Consider the following 16,802-nt stretch of genomic DNA (forward strand, 5'->3'; position numbering starts at 1 on the left):
ATCATAAAATATTTAATGATCCAATTGAATATCCGTTATAGCCAATCAAAACTGGTAAAAATATATTACAATGGGCAAAAATTTTACACTCCAGTTAAAAAAACTATATTTTGAATTCCAGTATACGGTTTAAATATGTTCCTTACTTTTCTTTTTGCAAAAGTATGGCTTGGAGACTTGGAGTACCAGTTATCTATCCCGAACCCAATTCACTGTGATTAGGCTGCAGATGGTTAGGATTTGTGTACATGAGACCGGTTATTTCGCGGCAGTACAAAAACGTTGTTTAGATTGATATTAATTCGTTTGTAATTTTCTTGGAACATACATATATAATTAATATATGTCAGACATAAATTTACTATGTTTGTCAGAACAGAAATAGAAGTCAGGAAACATCTAAAACAAACGAGGTTATTAAGTTGTTAAGAGTAGTTGGTGCTTCAATGTTCACGCCGTGTCCAATATCCTTCAATATCTCTATACTCGAGTTTGGCAAATGTCTGCCAAAAGTATGTGAAAACATGATCATTTACTGAAAATGGAAATACTTCTGTAACATTATTTTTTTGTCATCATGATTGTCATATTTACCTATGTAGACGACGTCCATGCTCCAAGGGAAACACCTCATCCTTATCACCCCAAATAATTAAGGTTTTCTGAATATACATACCAAATTAAATCATTCAGTTACAAATGTTTTTATGGATAAAAAGTAAAAACTGATCATTGAGAATATTAGTGACCTGTGATATTGCATAGAACTCAGCATCTTCTTCTCTTTCCAGCAAATTCTTGGCTAGCTCAACAAGTTCCTTCCTATTCGTCTCATACATCACCTGAAATTTTAAAACTTAAGGGTTTATTTTTCACATTTTCTAACGTCAGGGTTAATTTCAAAAACACAAGAATAATTCTGGGCAGATTAGTAATTAAGAAAAAAAAAGAAACAAAGAGACAGAACATACAGCGATGAATTGAGAGAGGATGAAGTCTGGAACCCAGTCAATGAACGCGATCCCAGTATTCATTGAAATCCTAACTAACATCCGTAGATCACGCGGACTCCTCGGAACAAGAATCTCCGACACATCTCCACCATGTTTTTTCATCTCTGTCATCTTCTGCTGTTGCGTGAACCCCACTCCACTGCTCACGATCACCAGTCTCTCGATCATCTCCGGCCACATCTTCGCGATCCGGTACGCGACGAAGCCTCCGTAGCTGATCGAGTAAACCGCCAAACCGCCCTCGCTGCAGCCCAGCCTCTTCAAACCTCCCACAACGCTCCTCGCTTGAAACTCGACGGTCCGCTCGGTGTTCCTCGAGTGGGAGTTCCCGAAGAAGACGAGGTCGGGGATGAAGAGGTTGAAAGATTTGGAGAGATCTGAGACCTGGTGGATAAACTGCCATTTCGAGTTTCCTCCGTAGCCGTGTAGCATGACGAGGTCCGGGCGGTTGTTTCTGCGGTGGCCGGAGACCCAGAAATGTACGGTGGTTTCTCCATCGTTTAAGTCGACGGTGATTGGGCGGAGATCGCAGAATGTTATGAAGTAGAATGATAAGAACGCGTCGGCGAGGTTGATGAGGATTGGGTAATCGAAATTATCGAATAGACACAAGACAAGGCTTTGGAAGAGAGATATCGCGATGGAAATGTAGCGACAGAGAAGATGAAGGATGCGTTTCATGGACGCCATTAGAGTGTAATCTTCTGGAAATTTTGGTTTTGCATGTGTTGTGTATCTCGGTGAGAGAGTTGGTTATGGCTAATATTAGAAAAAAAACAGATCCATTAAAATCTCTTCCGGTCTAATCCGGTTAAGTCCGGCCTAGTTGGATTAAATTTCTGACTAATTTAATTGTTGCTGGATATATTTGGTAATTTACGTGACGTTTACAATGCATGCTTATCTTTAGACACCTAGCATGACATTACAACGTGTGTGCAATTTGAGTAAGAAAACAATAGTGAACCTTACTTTTCTGTTAAATCTTTCCCGCCAAAACTTCACTAGGATAGAAAGATATCATATTTGTTAGATATTTTGGGGTTAGTGTCAGTCAAACTGTCATTGCTTTAACTTGGATAGAAATATAACATATTGAGTCTACGTTGAGTTTTACTCCACACATTTGCAAGTTACATGTAACAAAAGTGGAAGGGATGGTTTACACCCAAAACAAAAAAGTAGAAGGGATCTTTATAAGAATCTTTCTTATAAGCTTCTTCTGGTGGTAGGGACATTTATAAGAATCCTTTTTAAGCTTCTTCTAGCTGTCAAATAGTGTTTTGTAATGGTTCTTCACATGTGACTCTGGTCCACACTACATTACAACACACATACGTATTTTCTACGTCAAACTAAACCCAACTTGTGACAAAACTTTGGCCCTTGACTCATAACTCCCAACTACCGAAGTAAACGAGTGTCTTGTTGGCGCGTGATTTTCTCTCTTCTGCTTACTTGAGCCACAAGTTAAAACTGAAGCTTGATGTCACCAATAGCTCACTCTCTGTTCTTCTCAAAATCTTCCAAGACACGGTCTGAATCCACCAGGCTTTTCCTTTAACAACCCGAAATCTTCGCAGCCAATAAATATCAATGTGTACATCATCATTAGAATCACCAGCGATCCAATGATGCAGAAGGCAAAGAAAAGATACATTTTGTTTGTATCTAAGAGTGGTCCTTGTGTTTGGACGTCCGTAATAGTTTCCAAAAGCTTATCTCCATCTTTCGAATGTTCACCACACAGTTTCTTAACCAACCCCTCTATATAAACAATGAAGAGAAGAGAGAAGAATAGAGCAAAATATTAAAGGTGTTAGTTCTTAAACCAACCAATCAAAATGTTGCGCACTATCTTCCTCTTATTTCTCATTTTTGCTCTATCCAATGCCTCTGTTCAAGACTTCTGTGTGGCCAACCTGAAACGTGCTGAAACCCCTGCCGGTTACCCTTGCATTCGTCCCATTCACGTCAAAGCCAAGGACTTTGTCTTCTCCTTAGGCATTCCTGGAAACACCACAAACATCATCAGCGCTGCGGTCACGCCCGGTTTCGCCGGTCAGTTCCCGGGTCTGAACGGTCTAGGCCTCTCTACAGCTAGACTTGACCTAGCTCCTAAAGGTGTGATCCCAATGCACACTCACCCTGGTGCCTCTGAGGTTCTTTTTGTCCTTGACGGCTACATTACCGCTGGGTTTGTCTCCTCAGCTAACTCTGTCTACGTCCAGACACTAAAACCAGGACAGGTCATGGTTTTCCCACAAGGCCTGCTTCATTTCCAGATCAATGCGGGGAAATCACCTGCTGCTGCCTTTGTCACTTTCAGCAGCGCTAGTCCTGGTCTTCAGATTCTTGATTTCGCGCTTTTTGCTAATAGTCTTCCCACTGAACTCGTCTCGGCTACTACTTTCCTTGACCCTGCTTTAGTCAAGAAGCTAAAGGGTGTTCTTGGAGGAACTGGCTAAAAGATACTTGGGACTCATTGACACTTTTCTCTTTGTTGGATTCTTGTTCTCTGTTTTGTATTCCTTGTAATACCTGTCAACATTGTTACATTGTATGTGAGTTTTTCAATTAAGATCCTGAGTTGGTCATACCGTTTGTATCATTTGCTAAAACTAAATCTCAGTGATAATAATAAAACAAAGAGAGGCCCAGTCTCTCACATGGGTCTCGGTGGTCCCAAATCCATAAAGCTTATATCGGTCCATTGCAATGTTTGTACATGATATGTATGACATTTACCCTCATGGACCATACAAAAAGGGGACTTGATGAGAACAATCCTGGTTTAGTCTCTTACTAACTTAGATCTACCACTGGGAATCAAGAACAGAATGATAGTTCTTTCAAGTTTTGCTGACAGAATTTTCTAAGTGTATAATCAAGCTTGAGAACCTATGAACTCTAATTACCATCCTAAACATATTAAGGTTAAACCATATGTATATTGTAACCATTAGCTGATTTGAGATTCGATGTGTTGTTAAGATGAAAAGTTCTTTTGTTCTACACACTAAGGTAAGACCTTTACCTGAAATATTTAACTCTACTAAACAAAACTAAAAAGTGTTCTTTTTTTTTATTTGATTTTTATCAATCCAAAAAGTGTTCTTTCAATTTTTGGAATTTTCCTAATTTTTCCTTCAATTTTTTAGATGCAGTCTTCTGAATAGTTTTCTTTTTTTTTGGTCAAAAAAAAAAAGAAAAACTATTCCAAAAATTTTTAATTATTTTTTCCATAAAAACTACAAAGAGGTTGATTTTAAGTTACCATTGAAAAGGTCTATGAAACCTACAAGATTATTTCTGCAATTGTATGTATGTACGTACAGACATTTTTTTTGTACGTACAGACTTAATAAGTTCTAAACTCTAAATCTTTTATCCAAAAAAAAACTCTAAATCTTAGATTTTAAAATCTTAAGTTTATATCCTGTCATAAATATCTTTAACTCTAGAGAACCTATAAATTTAGTATTTTTAAAATCGACATTTTGTTTTCAAATAATATAAGATTACTTTCAAATTATTGTTTTTATAAATACTAAATACTTATGATTTAAAGGCGCCGTTGAAAAGGTCTATGAAGATTATTCTGGCATATGTGTGTATGCACAGACGCAATATGTTGAAAGTAGAAACAAATTTGTGGCCGCGTGAATTCAAACAGAAAGGTAACGAGTTTAATGTTTTTACGGTTATAGTGGTTATATTAAAACTAAAATAGCATTGTTATATTAATCATAACTTATGTGGTATTACTAAAAATGTAATTATATTTATAAATTATTAAATCTTACTAATAGTAATTTAGTTTAGATATATATATTAAAACAAAAGTAGAGAATCATTTAGAGAATAACTTATGAGATCGATATTATAATAATTAGTTAGACTATATGATGCTTTACAATCAAAGTCTTTGTAACGCCTCTCCTGTCTATGGTTTTAATGGGTTTTTCATGCTTTGCTCACTTGGTCGTGGATCCCATTATGTATGTGATAATTTTTGAAAGTTTGAAAGACTTATTGATTGCACATAATTTTTTTTATGTATTTGGGATTCACTTTCATGACATCGCAATCCCTTTTTGATAGGTTGCTTATTTTTTGACTACTCTATCTTATGTACACTTATTATAATTTTTTAGATGTGTACTCGAAAAAATAATTACACTTTTATAATATAGATAGACAAATCATTTATGTAAAGTCTTTTCACTTACACCCGTATATACCACAATTGCGATGTTACAATCACTTATTTTCAAAAAACGCAACATCTTCACCGCACCGCACCCAAGATCATCATACATGTTAGTATGAGTCTATGCACAACTACACATTCATACGTGTTCATCTCTGATACCACTTGTAACACTCCTCCCGTCCATGGCATGTGAATCTGCCACACCCACTCACTCGGTATGTGGGTCCCATACTATACAACTCATTCGGTATGTAGGTCCCATACCATACAACTACTGATGCATTAATATTTTGAAAATTTTAAAATTTTGGTTATTAATTCTACAATTACCACATGATTCTATGTGCTTAGGATATTTATACGATAATGCAAATTACTTCTCTTATTCATTTTTTACTATTCCAAATCAAACACACTTAACTATAAAATTATCTCCAAAATGAGTTTAAAAAGATAAATTGTTATTTGGAGGCATAAATAGTTAAATCAGTTTTTTAAACCATCTCACTTCTATCATCATTTTCCACAACCTAGATATTACAGGGGTTTTTAAATACCATAAAATTATTTCAAAACTTTATTTTATTTGCAACACGGATCCATATACCTAGGCCTCGATTGGTAGAGCTAATGGCAAAGCAGTAGTAGTATGTTATAAAAGCAGTATGCTCTCAATAATGCAACTAATATAGTGAATTGTAGAGCAGTAAATGATTTATATAAAAAACAATCATATAAAATTAGTATATGATATATAAGTAGCTTATTTCTGAATAAATACATATATATTATATTTATAATATATATTTTTATTGAAAAAAGTGAATTATATTTAATTTAATTATATTTTAAATGTGAAATAGTTTTATTGAAAAATAAATTTAAATTTTACTTTTAATTTTTTTTCAAATTTTATTTAAGTTTATTTAAAATTTTATTTTTAAAAATTAAAATTTATTTTATTTTAAAATTTTAAAATTTTATTTAAGTTTATTTAAAATTTTATTTTTAAAAATTAAAATTTATTTTATTTTAAAATTTTAAAATTTTATTTTTATAAAATTTTCTTCAATTGTTTTTATCTTTTCATTTAAATGTAGTTTCTGAAAAATTTAAAAATGTTATTTTGAAATTTTTTTAAAATATTAAAATATAAAATTAAAATTTTATTTATAAAAATATATATATAGTTTGGGATATAATATAATTTGTGGTATTATTATATAAATGAATTCTATTAAGTTATTTTATATTTTTTTATATATTCTAAATGCAAATGCTCTACCAAAAACTTAATATGAAAGCATTGGGCAGATAGCATTTGGAAAACAATTGCATCATCTAATTGCTATTAAATGTTTCTTAAAAACTTATTGATTGGATAACAATGAGCGTAATGCTTATGATAATGTTCTCCCAATCAAGCTCCTAGTAAGTATTTTACAGAGTATTAATACACGTGATTATCTTTGCTCTAAATATAGATCAAGTCAAAAGTAACTTTAATTGATGGCCACACTCCGCAGCTGCTGCAAAATAAACTTACATTTTTATTTATGTTTTTCTTTTTCAAATGTACTCAAAATCGGGATGTCTTATATTGAAACACCTGAAATCATGATTACATTTCTTTCCTTTTCATTTCTTGAATCATTTTTCTTCATTTGACCTTTCATGTGGTAAAAAGGAGAGACAGAAGTCAAAATAATAACATTCAAATTCAATAATTCACTGCTAATTTCTAATATGTTTCACACTCGATACCATTATTTTCATCCACATTTTGTCCATATCTATTATTACTTGCCGGTCTGATTTAATTAGATTCATTGATCTCATTCATATCGTTCTTACTAAAATCCATATAATACTGTAATAGTTAAACAATTTGTTCTAATTTTTTTTAGTTAATCGCAATAGTAAACAACTTCATCCTAACGGATAAAATTAAACAGAGGACACCATTGTTTCAAGTCAATGGTGTGGCCAAAGCCAAAGGTATTGGACTGCACATTATAAATTTCCAATTCCAGAGAGAAAGAGACAAAAAATAATCCAACTTACTATTATCCCTTATATATTAATTGAAGAACATTTGAAAAAATGTAACCTCAATTTTGTATTAATTAAAAGAGGCCCCAATGCATAGGTGGCACTCAATTAGGTAGTCAATTACATTCAATTGAAAAATAAGTAGGTCCACATTCGATTTTTATATGTTGTTAGATACATAAGTTGGTCAAACTATATGATATAATGATATGATATGATATTTTCTTTCCTTAAATAAAACCTACGGAATTACCATAAATGACTAATATATATATGACAATTAATGAGTTTAATAATAAAGATTTGATAACAATGTATATCTCCTCCATCATTTTTTGTTTAATTTTATATTATTAAAATAAATTAAACAATCAAATTAGCTATAAAAATAAAATTTAGATTTTTTCGTATATGTCATATTTTGAATTTTTAAAAACGACAATAAATGACTAAAACTATTAAAATTATTATGTTAAAAATTAATGATCAATGGTTTAACATTTTTATTATAAGAAGATACACATGATTTTAAAACCATATGAGTAAAAAATATCATTTAGTAATAAAATAAATATAAATATATATATATTAAACACTATATACCATAAGATTACATAAATATTTTAATATTAAAACTTTCAATGAATTTTCAAGAACATTTATAAATTATAAACTTATTAAAGATTTCAGATTGAAAATTTTGTTATCGATGATTTAAATATTTTGTTATAAAACGATATGAACGATCATAGAACCGTATGATTATAAATTCTTATTTAATAAATAACTATACAAAATATACTATTCCTAGAAAAATAGGTTGGTCCATCTTAACTTATATTACACTTTTTATTAAACTAACTATCGAATTGATAAATAACGTACCAAAAATTGTTTTGCACTTTCCTTAAATAAAAGCTACGATACCTAATATGATTAACGTATATGTGAAAATTAATTATAATGAATAATAAATATTTGATAACAACTTTTGTATCTTAGTTCTTTTTTTAATTTTATATTATTAAAATATATTTAAAAATCACATTAAATATATAATAAAAAAATTTATAATTTTTCTTATATGTTATATTTTGAATTTTTCAAAACGTCTATAAATTATTAGAAATTTGAAGATCCCCACTCAGAAAATTTTGTGATCAATAGATTATTTTTTTTGTCATAATAAGTTACAAATGATCATAAAATTGTATTAATATGAACTTTTATTTAATATTATAAGAAGATACACATTATTTTAAAACCATATGAGTAAAAAATATCATTTAATAATAAAACATATATATTTATATATATATATATATATATATATATAGATGAGACTATATACCATAAGATTACATAAATATTTTAATATTAAAACTTTCAATGAATTTTCAAAAACATTTATAAATTATAAACTTATTAAAGATTTCACATTGAAAATTTTGTTATCGATGATTTAAATATTCAGTTATAAAATGATATGAATGATCATAGAACTGTATGATTATAAATTTTCATTTAATAAATGACTATATAAAATATACTATTCTTAGAAAAATAGGTTGGTCCATCTTGACTTACATTATATTTTTTATTAAACTAACTATCGAATTGATAAATAATCTACCAAAATTGTTTTTGCACTTTCCTTAATTAGAAGCTACGAAATTACCTAATATGATTAACGTATATATGAAAATTAATTATTATGAATAATAAATATTTGATAACAATTTTGGTATCTTAGTTTTTTTTTTAATTTTATATTATTGAAAGATATTAAAAAATCACATTAAATATATAATAAAAACATTTATATTTTTTCTTATATGTTATATTTGAATTTTTCAAAACGTCTATATATTATTAGAAATTTGAATATTCCCACTCTGAAAATTTTGTGATCAATATATTATTTTTTTGTTATAATAAGTTAAAAATGATCATAAAATATAACGCATATGAATTTTTATTTAATAAATATTCAAACTAAATAATAATATATATATATATATATATATATATATATATATATATATATATATATATATATATATATATATATATATAAACACTAATGATTTAAAGCAACAAGATTGGCTGATCAATTTAGTCGTCCAGTTGAAATCTTTCAAAAGTATGTGAAAGACTAAAGTCAAAGTAAATATGGATTTAGAATAGTAGTTATATTTTACTAACCAAATACCAAAAAAAACCGAACCGAACCGAAACCAACCCGATATCCGGATTGAACACCCGTAATCCAAATGAAGCCAAACTATTGTTTCATTTTCCAAAATATAACAAAAATAATAACTTAATCCCGCGCAAAGCGCGGGTCTTATCCTAGTTATTATTAAGAGAGCTTACATAAATTATGTAGCAGAAGCAAAAATCTTCTAGATGAAAATGAATATATGATAATTATCTAACCATTTCATTAACAAGTTACAAGTGTATGATAGTAGCCAATAAGCAAAACAAAAGAATGAAATGATTTGAGAAAGTCAAAGAATTTTCTAATAGATCCAAAACTGCCAATGAAAGAGTATATTGTACACATTATAATAACACAAACTAAGCTATCTATTATCACAAAAGAATGTCAAATTATAATACAGTAATGAAATATAAACTTTCTTTTTAGTAGTTTAGTTTGGGAATTATGTAGCTTCATAAATAGTTCTTTTTTTGTTTCAAAAATAAAAGTTTGAAAAGAGCAAGTCTAAAAAAAAGTCTACTCATCTGCATATTTTATTCACAATTGACTGCTTAGTGGCTGATTCATCCTAGGATGTCTTTATAAGACGACAGACTTTCTTTTGAGAGTCTTCACCTCTCTCCACTTTCTCACTAGCCCTTTTCAAAGAAGTTTCATCATCTCCTATATATATATATATATATATATATACATATTAAGAAAACCATTAACAATATAGACAGATAAAATCTTCTCAAAGAAACACAAGAAGATCCACTCTCAGAGATGAAACGAATAAGATTTTCCTGGAAGAATATATGTCTTCCCATAAGCTGCATCAACAACACAAACCAGAAGACTACATGTACAACAAACCCATCAAAGGAAAGACTTCTTCTGCTATCCAAACAAACCTCTGTCCGAAGCAGAGTCTACTTGTCGGATTTCAGCAACTCAACAATCTCACTCAACGACTTGTCAAACTCTTATCTCATAGACATTCACATCTTCACCTTTGAAGAGCTCAAAACGATCACACAAGGCTTCTCAAAGTATAATTACCTCGGTGAAGGAGGATTCGGGGAAGTCTACAAAGGGTTTGTTGATAACAGCGTCAAGACTGGTTTGAAAGCTCAGCCTGTTGCTGTTAAGGCATTGAAACGAGAAGGTGGACAAGGCCATAGAGAATGGCTGGTAATAATTTTCAACTATTATATGTCAGCTCATATGAGAATGGGATCACAAATACCAAAAATAAACGTTTCTTTGGCATTATGCAGGCTGAAGTTGTAATCCTTGGTCAGTTGAAGCATCCTAATCTTGTGAACTTGATCGGCTACTGCTGTGAGGATGACCACAGGCTTCTAGTTTACGAATACATGGAACGAGGCAATCTGGAAGACCATCTGTTTCAAAGTGAGTCAAATTAAATCATACAAGTTTAAAGAGATGCAGTTTACTAAAGATATGAGTACTGTTTGGTGCAATGCAGAGTATGGTGGAGCCTTACCTTGGTTAACAAGAGTGAATATTCTGCTTGGTGCTGCTAAAGGCCTTGACTTCCTTCACAAGGAAGAGAAACCTGTCATTTACAGAGATTTTAAGCCTTCCAACATCCTCTTGAGCTCGGTAATTCAAAAGCTTCTCTTCCTATCTTGCATCTCAATATACTTATTGTCATGTCAAATAACTTTATATCTGAAACTTTCAGGATTACAGCTCTAAGCTTTCAGATTTCGGCTTAGCCACAGATGGATCAGAGGCAGATGACGCAGACTTTACCAAAAGTGTGATGGGCACAGAAGGCTATGCTGCTCCAGAATACATCTCAGCAGGTCATTTGACAACTATGAGCGATGTGTTCAGCTTCGGTGTGGTGCTTCTGGAGATGCTAACAGCTAGAAAGACAGTGAAGAAGTACCGGTCACAGAGAGAGAGGAACCTAGTGGAATGGGCTAGACCCATGTTAAAGGATCCCAACAAACTTGAACAGATCATAGACCCGAGTTTAGAAGGGAGATACTCGCTTGAAGGCATCAGAAAAGCAGCTGTCTTAGCGTACCAGTGCCTGAGCCACAACGCTAAGTCACGGCCTACTATGGCCACTGTCGTCAAGACCCTAGAGCGAATTTTAGACCTCAAAGACATCCAAAACGGACCGTTTGTGTACATTGTTCCAGTAGCAGGCGCAAATAAAGTTCATGACATCAAATGTAACTGATCACACAGAAGATAAATGTTTTATTTTTTTTATACAGGTATGTATATTAGGAGACAGTAAGTATACAGGAGAAATACACAAAAAGGTTGTGTTAGATAAATGAAAATACTATAAGGTTCAATGAAATTCTGCAGATGTTTTGATAGAAACGTTAGCTACAAGTCAATTTTCAGTTTTGTAACCACAGATGTATAAGTCTTAATTGTATGTGTGTTTCAAAAGGGATATTATTACTTGGATACTCAACATCATTATCCTAAATTGACTGTAGTTCACCAACAAAGAATTTTCAGTGGTGTAAGCGTGTACTCTAGGTCAATGTTTTAGAATATGGGTACATATGCAAGCATGTTCCAAATTTCAGACAGAACAGTTTCATATACAGACAGATTAGATGACATACGTTGGTTATGAAGAAAGACTTCTTAGTCCTACCGAACACCACTCAAAGACTTGTAGAAAAAAAAAACACTTTTGTGGTTGCTTATGTCACCTCTAGTTTTCTACATGCCCCTGATTGACAAAACAGGGACAAGAAGCAGCCACTTGGTGATCTTGTCTATTTTTCTAATTAAGGAGACTTCAAACGGATAACAGGTTGTATGTCACTAACAAAACCGAAGCAATACAGAGAAACATAACAAATCTTCAAACTGATGATTCAGGCAAAATTTCATAAAGAAACGAATCAACAGCTCGTTAATCATCTAATTTTGATGAGATCTAAGTACTGGCACTGGCTTCCATATATGTAAGAGACTCTGGAATTTTCACTTGAAGACAGATTCCACTTAGGTCCTAAGCTCAGTAGCTATATAATGATGTGGAAACTACACAATATATGTCCCTCTACCATTATACATATGATTCTTTACAATAGCTAATGGTAGTAACACTAGAAGACACATTCCAAAAAAAAAAACCCTCAGGCTTGAGTAACGCCACACTGAAGCAAAAAGACCTCCAAATCTACCAAAGTTAGTTCAACTTCTTATTTATTTTTCTCCTAGGCTTCTTTTTGACTAGTCGGTTTTTAGCATCCTCATCGGTTTGATCTCGTAGCCAGTCCGCATGGTACTTCTCATCGTATGGGACAACCTCCCCATCAACGAACGGCTCTCCTACAATACAAGATCCATAACTAAGAAACAAATAGTACGGCAGGTACTACTAAACAGTAAACATATACAACTACAACATCTTGTCCCCCAAAGAAGCAAAACTTAAGCAGCAGCAAATGAAACCTCCATATCCACTGTCACCACCATCCACTATAAACGAATCTGGTAGAACCCATCTAACATCAGGCAGAGCTGCAAATCAAACCATAACCCACAGAGTTACAGCATTTGCCACAAAAACTAAGAAGATGAGTATTTTAAAAGGATATGTGTCAGTCAATACATCTTATCTTGTAAGTCAAATGCTCATGAACCCTGCAGCCAAATGCATAGTAGTACTTTGTTGAAACAGAGTATATCGATTTCTTAGCTTCTTCTTCGCTGCACACAACACAACAAGCAACCACATTCATAATATTACGACAAAAGTTTCAATCTTTTCTCGATTGTAATGTATCTACTAGAACGAACACCACACAAACCATAACATTATTTAGTGAAAATTTTCTTGATTAGTTTACCTCCCTAGAGCCATGGCTAGCGTTTTGATAAAGCCTTGTACGATGTCGTTTCGAGGTGGGTATCCGTTGGGAGGCTTCATGAGCACCAGCCAGTGCTTGTAGTCGCAGCCTTCGACTAAACTCGGCACTCGGACTAACTCGGAGCAACGAGTCGTGTCCGAGTTAACGGAACCAGAACTTCCGGAGAACGGTAATAACGGAGCAAGTCGAAACCGGACGACGGCTGCCGTCAAGTTTGACGGCCTTCTGATGATGCTCGCCATTGGTACGGCGGAGCGTAAAGGATGAAACCTTGATGACGTTACCAATTCAGACAGAGTGTTACTTTGGTTCTATGTTTTTTTTGTCGCGGTTTTGTTTCCGGGGTCATAAACCGGTTTTATGGTTTGGTTTGGTTCAGTTTTCCGGTTTTATAAACCCCGGTTCACACAATTTTAAAATAACTTCTTGCCTATCAAATATCAAGCCAAGCCGAATATTAAACCTCCAAAAATTAGCAAATACACCTAGCTTCTTCCCAGGCAATCACATGAAATTTGATTTTCATTCAAAATCAGATATACTATATAAAAAAAAGTTTATTCAAATATGATATGACCATATCCTCCAAATACATGGAGTTAAGGTCATTAACGCCCCATATAATAAGATTTTGGGTCTAGTTTAGCAACATTCTAATTTAACAATCGTAAATGCAAGTGCAAATATTCTTTTTATTTCCGATACAAATGCCATCCATGTTGTACTTTTGAAGACAAAGCGGTGTGCATTCTTGAAAACTGCATGCCTTCCTAAGGTTCGGATTCACCCTGCATATTTTCTGTGCATTTGGCAAAGCCAAAAAAGCTAAAAGCAAATAAAAATATTTAACAAGCCTACAAATGAATTTAAGTATATTATGCAAACAAAACGAGAATAGTTCATTTGAAAATAATTAGTTGAATAGTACTTTAGCCTAAAATCTTTAAAAAAATGTGATGTACGATATTTAAACGCCATGTGATCAATATAATGCATAGCTTTTATCTAACTCGTAAAGTCATCTTATCATTTTTTTTTATGAATTAGAAAACCGTGCTTAAGTAGGGTTCCTACAAAAAGAACCTGAAGAATGATCTGACTCTTCTTAAAGAGATCAAGGGAAGATGAGCATACCAATGAAATACAAAGCATACAAATCCTTACCTGAGAGAACAAACATGGAGATGAACAGATACGAACACAAGAATTTTGTCATGACTTTTGAATAATTAGATGACTATGTTAATTAAACAATTTTTTTTATTTGATATTGAAAACGTGATAAAGAAAGAATGTTTTATATACAAGTACTAATATTGACGACACAAACATAGAGGGAATCTCTTACTAAAAAAACATTTTTAAAAATTACAAAGAAAATAAATTAATTTACAACTCGTTATGGTAAAAAATCTTACATTTTTCAATTACTGAAAGACATTTTATTGGTTTAAATTCTTAGATATCTTACATTATGTGAATAACAAACATAAATTAAATTACATTCACTCTCCTTTCATTATTTTATAACCTTTTATCCTTTGATATTTTAAGATAGTAAAATAATTATATTAATTTAGTATATTATTTATAAATAATATATACCAAGTCAGTATTGAAAATAAATTACCTTAAATAAACAAATAATATTACAATATAATGATTCAATATTTAATAGAATATAATGAAATTTAAAAGCATATACTTTATATTAAAATGTAAATAATAATATTTCAATAAACTGTTAAATAATTTATTTATTACGTATAAATTGTAGATTAATAACATTAATTCTATTTCTATAATGGTGTAAATATCTAGTCTAAATTTTTGGTATGATCCTATCTAATTGATCCTATAATTTTAATGTCCATTCCAAGTTATATATTTCTAATATATATATATATATATATATATATATATATAAATACTTAGACAATTTTTGGACAAGATATTCTTACAAACCTTTTCTTAAAATCAAAAACAAATCTCCTACCAAAAATACATACAGATATCCTATGTTTTTTTCTTTTGGTCGCAGATACACATAACCTATATTTATGTAAAAGCAAAAAAATTACCATGTCTTTTTTTTGAACACTGAATATTATAGAAATTGAAACCCAACCAAAAAAATTACCATGTCTTAAAGTTCAAAACCGAATTGGCTCTAAAGAACATTCAATTCTTTGTATACTCTATATAAACTCTTAAGTTGAGAAAGTATCTTTAGTCAAGTGGTTAAATGTGGTATACTCACCGGAGCTTAGTCCCTTTAAGTTGTGTTTTCTGCATTCTTTAGTTGGTTATGATTCGGGTTCGAAACCTTCAAAGTAGTACCAATTTAGGAAAAGAATAATGATAATAACTTTTCTTAACAAATGAAAGAATTGTTTATTTTAAGTTATAAGCATTTAGCCCGAAAATTTACACATGTACACAAATCCAGCAAAACACACATGCAGACAACAAGGCAACAATTTTGGTAGCTGACAGACATTTTAAATCTAAAAACCAGATCGTCCGGTTTAAACTTTCTTTCTCCATCAAAGAGCTTAAACTTTCTATCTCCAACAAAGAACTTTTCACGTCAAGCTGGCGAAACAACAATCGGACCTAGACAAAACATTTGAAGCACAATCATCTAAGCATCCTTGGAGTATCCAAGATTCTCTATCTTCTGAAAACGTTCATTTGATATGTTCTCGGGACACAAAGACGAAGAGAACAAGTACGAATAAACAAATAGACAGCAGTGAACACAAATCCAACAATATCAACTATCTTCTGATGTACCTAAGATTGGCATGTAAATTTTGACTTAAAGATAATCAGTGAGAAAGAAACACGTATAACATATATATATATATATATATATATGTTTGAAAATAGAGTGGTAATATTTTGGATAAAAGATTAGGAGATTTTTTTAAAAGAGCATTGGAGAAGGAAGAGTTGAGTAGATTGATAAAGGAAGCGGAAGAGAGAAAACATTCCAGAAATAGAAGGATTTGGTACACTAATGGAAAGGTTACGAAACAAAGAGACCTCGTCATGTGATATCTTACATATTTGTATTGTTTTATCCATTCATCCATGAGCATTTTCATCATATAGATTAGGATTCAGACATGTTTAGGTTGCATTTTGCATACATGAGTCTCTATTAGGTACTGGAGTACCACATGAGGTTATTTGGAGCTCAAAAGAGGTGAAAAGGTGACCATTGGACGAACCGAGCATGGGAGCGACCTCCCGGAGCGACATCACGAAGTCGCTGTGTCCCACTTCTCAGAGCGACCTTCCTAAAGCGACGCCATGAAGTCGCTCGCGTTCTCATTACTCCGAACAGTCTTAGATGACCCTGGAGCGACCTCTCAGAGCGACCTACCAAGGTCGCTCCCGATCCGGAGCGACCCGTTGGAGCGACT

At 32.0% G+C, this 16,802-nt stretch overlaps 5 protein-coding genes across 7 annotated transcripts; 2 read left to right on the forward strand and 3 right to left on the reverse strand.

Annotated features, from left to right (window-relative positions):
• Positions 1–274: 274 nt before the first annotated feature.
• Positions 275–2,549, reverse strand: LOC103830784 (uncharacterized hydrolase YugF). Its single transcript, XM_009106601.3, has 4 exons — positions 972–2,549; positions 750–842; positions 595–662; positions 275–503 (listed from the first exon to the last, which is right to left on the reverse strand). The coding sequence occupies exons 1-4, from the start codon at positions 1,701–1,703 to the stop codon at positions 389–391; spliced, it is 1,008 nt and encodes a 335-aa protein (XP_009104849.1). The 5' UTR covers positions 1,704–2,549; the 3' UTR covers positions 275–388.
• Positions 2,550–2,794: 245 nt separating this feature from the next.
• LOC103830785 (germin-like protein 1) lies at positions 2,795–3,610 on the forward strand. Its single transcript, XM_009106602.3, has one exon. The coding sequence runs from the start codon at positions 2,858–2,860 to the stop codon at positions 3,479–3,481; it is 624 nt and encodes a 207-aa protein (XP_009104850.2). The 5' UTR covers positions 2,795–2,857; the 3' UTR covers positions 3,482–3,610.
• A 5,813-nt stretch (positions 3,611–9,423) lies between these two features.
• Positions 9,424–12,384, forward strand: LOC103830786 (putative receptor-like protein kinase At1g72540). The gene is made up of 4 exons (XM_009106604.2): positions 9,424–10,681; positions 10,768–10,903; positions 10,980–11,116; positions 11,199–12,384. Exons 1-4 carry the CDS (start codon positions 10,274–10,276, stop codon positions 11,706–11,708), a joined length of 1,191 nt encoding a protein of 396 aa, XP_009104852.1. The 5' UTR covers positions 9,424–10,273; the 3' UTR covers positions 11,709–12,384.
• A 70-nt stretch (positions 12,385–12,454) lies between these two features.
• Positions 12,455–13,667, reverse strand: LOC103830787 (multiple organellar RNA editing factor 7, mitochondrial). 3 transcript variants are annotated; one of them, XM_018652827.2, is made up of 4 exons: positions 13,351–13,667; positions 13,113–13,210; positions 12,907–13,021; positions 12,455–12,829 (listed from the first exon to the last, which is right to left on the reverse strand). In XM_018652827.2, exons 1-4 carry the CDS (start codon positions 13,611–13,613, stop codon positions 12,814–12,816), a joined length of 492 nt encoding a protein of 163 aa, XP_018508343.1. In that variant the 5' UTR covers positions 13,614–13,667; the 3' UTR covers positions 12,455–12,813. The 3 variants fall into 3 exon arrangements, with proteins under 3 accessions (XP_018508343.1, XP_018508344.1, XP_009104853.1); XM_018652828.2 differs by having other exon boundaries at positions 12,898–13,021; XM_009106605.3 differs by having other exon boundaries at positions 12,459–12,829; positions 12,953–13,021.
• On the reverse strand, positions 12,528–14,641 carry LOC108869084 (putative defensin-like protein 162). The gene is made up of 4 exons (XM_033275268.1): positions 14,536–14,641; positions 13,351–14,196; positions 13,113–13,210; positions 12,528–13,021 (listed from the first exon to the last, which is right to left on the reverse strand). The coding sequence occupies exons 1-2, from the start codon at positions 14,585–14,587 to the stop codon at positions 14,030–14,032; spliced, it is 219 nt and encodes a 72-aa protein (XP_033131159.1). The 5' UTR covers positions 14,588–14,641; the 3' UTR covers positions 12,528–13,021; positions 13,113–13,210; positions 13,351–14,029.
• Positions 14,642–16,802: the final 2,161 nt, after the last annotated feature.

The sequence above is a fragment of the Brassica rapa genome, chromosome A07 (assembly GCF_000309985.2).
Source record: "Brassica rapa cultivar Chiifu-401-42 chromosome A07, CAAS_Brap_v3.01, whole genome shotgun sequence".
In the NCBI taxonomy this organism is placed as follows: Eukaryota; Viridiplantae; Streptophyta; class Magnoliopsida; order Brassicales; family Brassicaceae; genus Brassica; species Brassica rapa.

Coding starts and splice junctions, on each gene's coding strand:
- LOC108869084 (XM_033275268.1), bottom strand. CDS start 14,587: ATGACAAAATTCTTGTGTTCGTATCTGTTCATCTCCATGTTTGTTCTC. Junction 14,197..14,535: donor CTCCATGTTTGTTCTCTCAG/GTAAGGATTTGT, acceptor ATTTGCTTTTAG/CTTTTTTGGCTTTGCCAAAT.
- LOC103830787 (XM_009106605.3), bottom strand. CDS start 13,613: ATGGCGAGCATCATCAGAAGGCCGTCAAACTTGACGGCAGCCGTCGTC. Junction 13,022..13,112: donor TTTGACTTACAAGATAAGAT/GTATTGACTGAC, acceptor TTTGATTTGCAG/CTCTGCCTGATGTTAGATGG. Junction 12,830..12,952: donor TGGTGACAGTGGATATGGAG/GTTTCATTTGCT, acceptor CTTGTATTGTAG/GAGAGCCGTTCGTTGATGGG.
- LOC103830784 (XM_009106601.3), bottom strand. CDS start 1,703: ATGGCGTCCATGAAACGCATCCTTCATCTTCTCTGTCGCTACATTTCC. Junction 843..971: donor TCCTCTCTCAATTCATCGCT/GTATGTTCTGTC, acceptor TTAAAATTTCAG/GTGATGTATGAGACGAATAG. Junction 504..594: donor CATGGACGTCGTCTACATAG/GTAAATATGACA, acceptor TACTTTTGGCAG/ACATTTGCCAAACTCGAGTA.
- LOC103830786 (XM_009106604.2), top strand. CDS start 10,274: ATGAAACGAATAAGATTTTCCTGGAAGAATATATGTCTTCCCATAAGC. Junction 10,682..10,767: donor AAGGCCATAGAGAATGGCTG/GTAATAATTTTC, acceptor GGCATTATGCAG/GCTGAAGTTGTAATCCTTGG. Junction 11,117..11,198: donor CCAACATCCTCTTGAGCTCG/GTAATTCAAAAG, acceptor TGAAACTTTCAG/GATTACAGCTCTAAGCTTTC.
- LOC103830785 (XM_009106602.3), top strand. CDS start 2,858: ATGTTGCGCACTATCTTCCTCTTATTTCTCATTTTTGCTCTATCCAAT.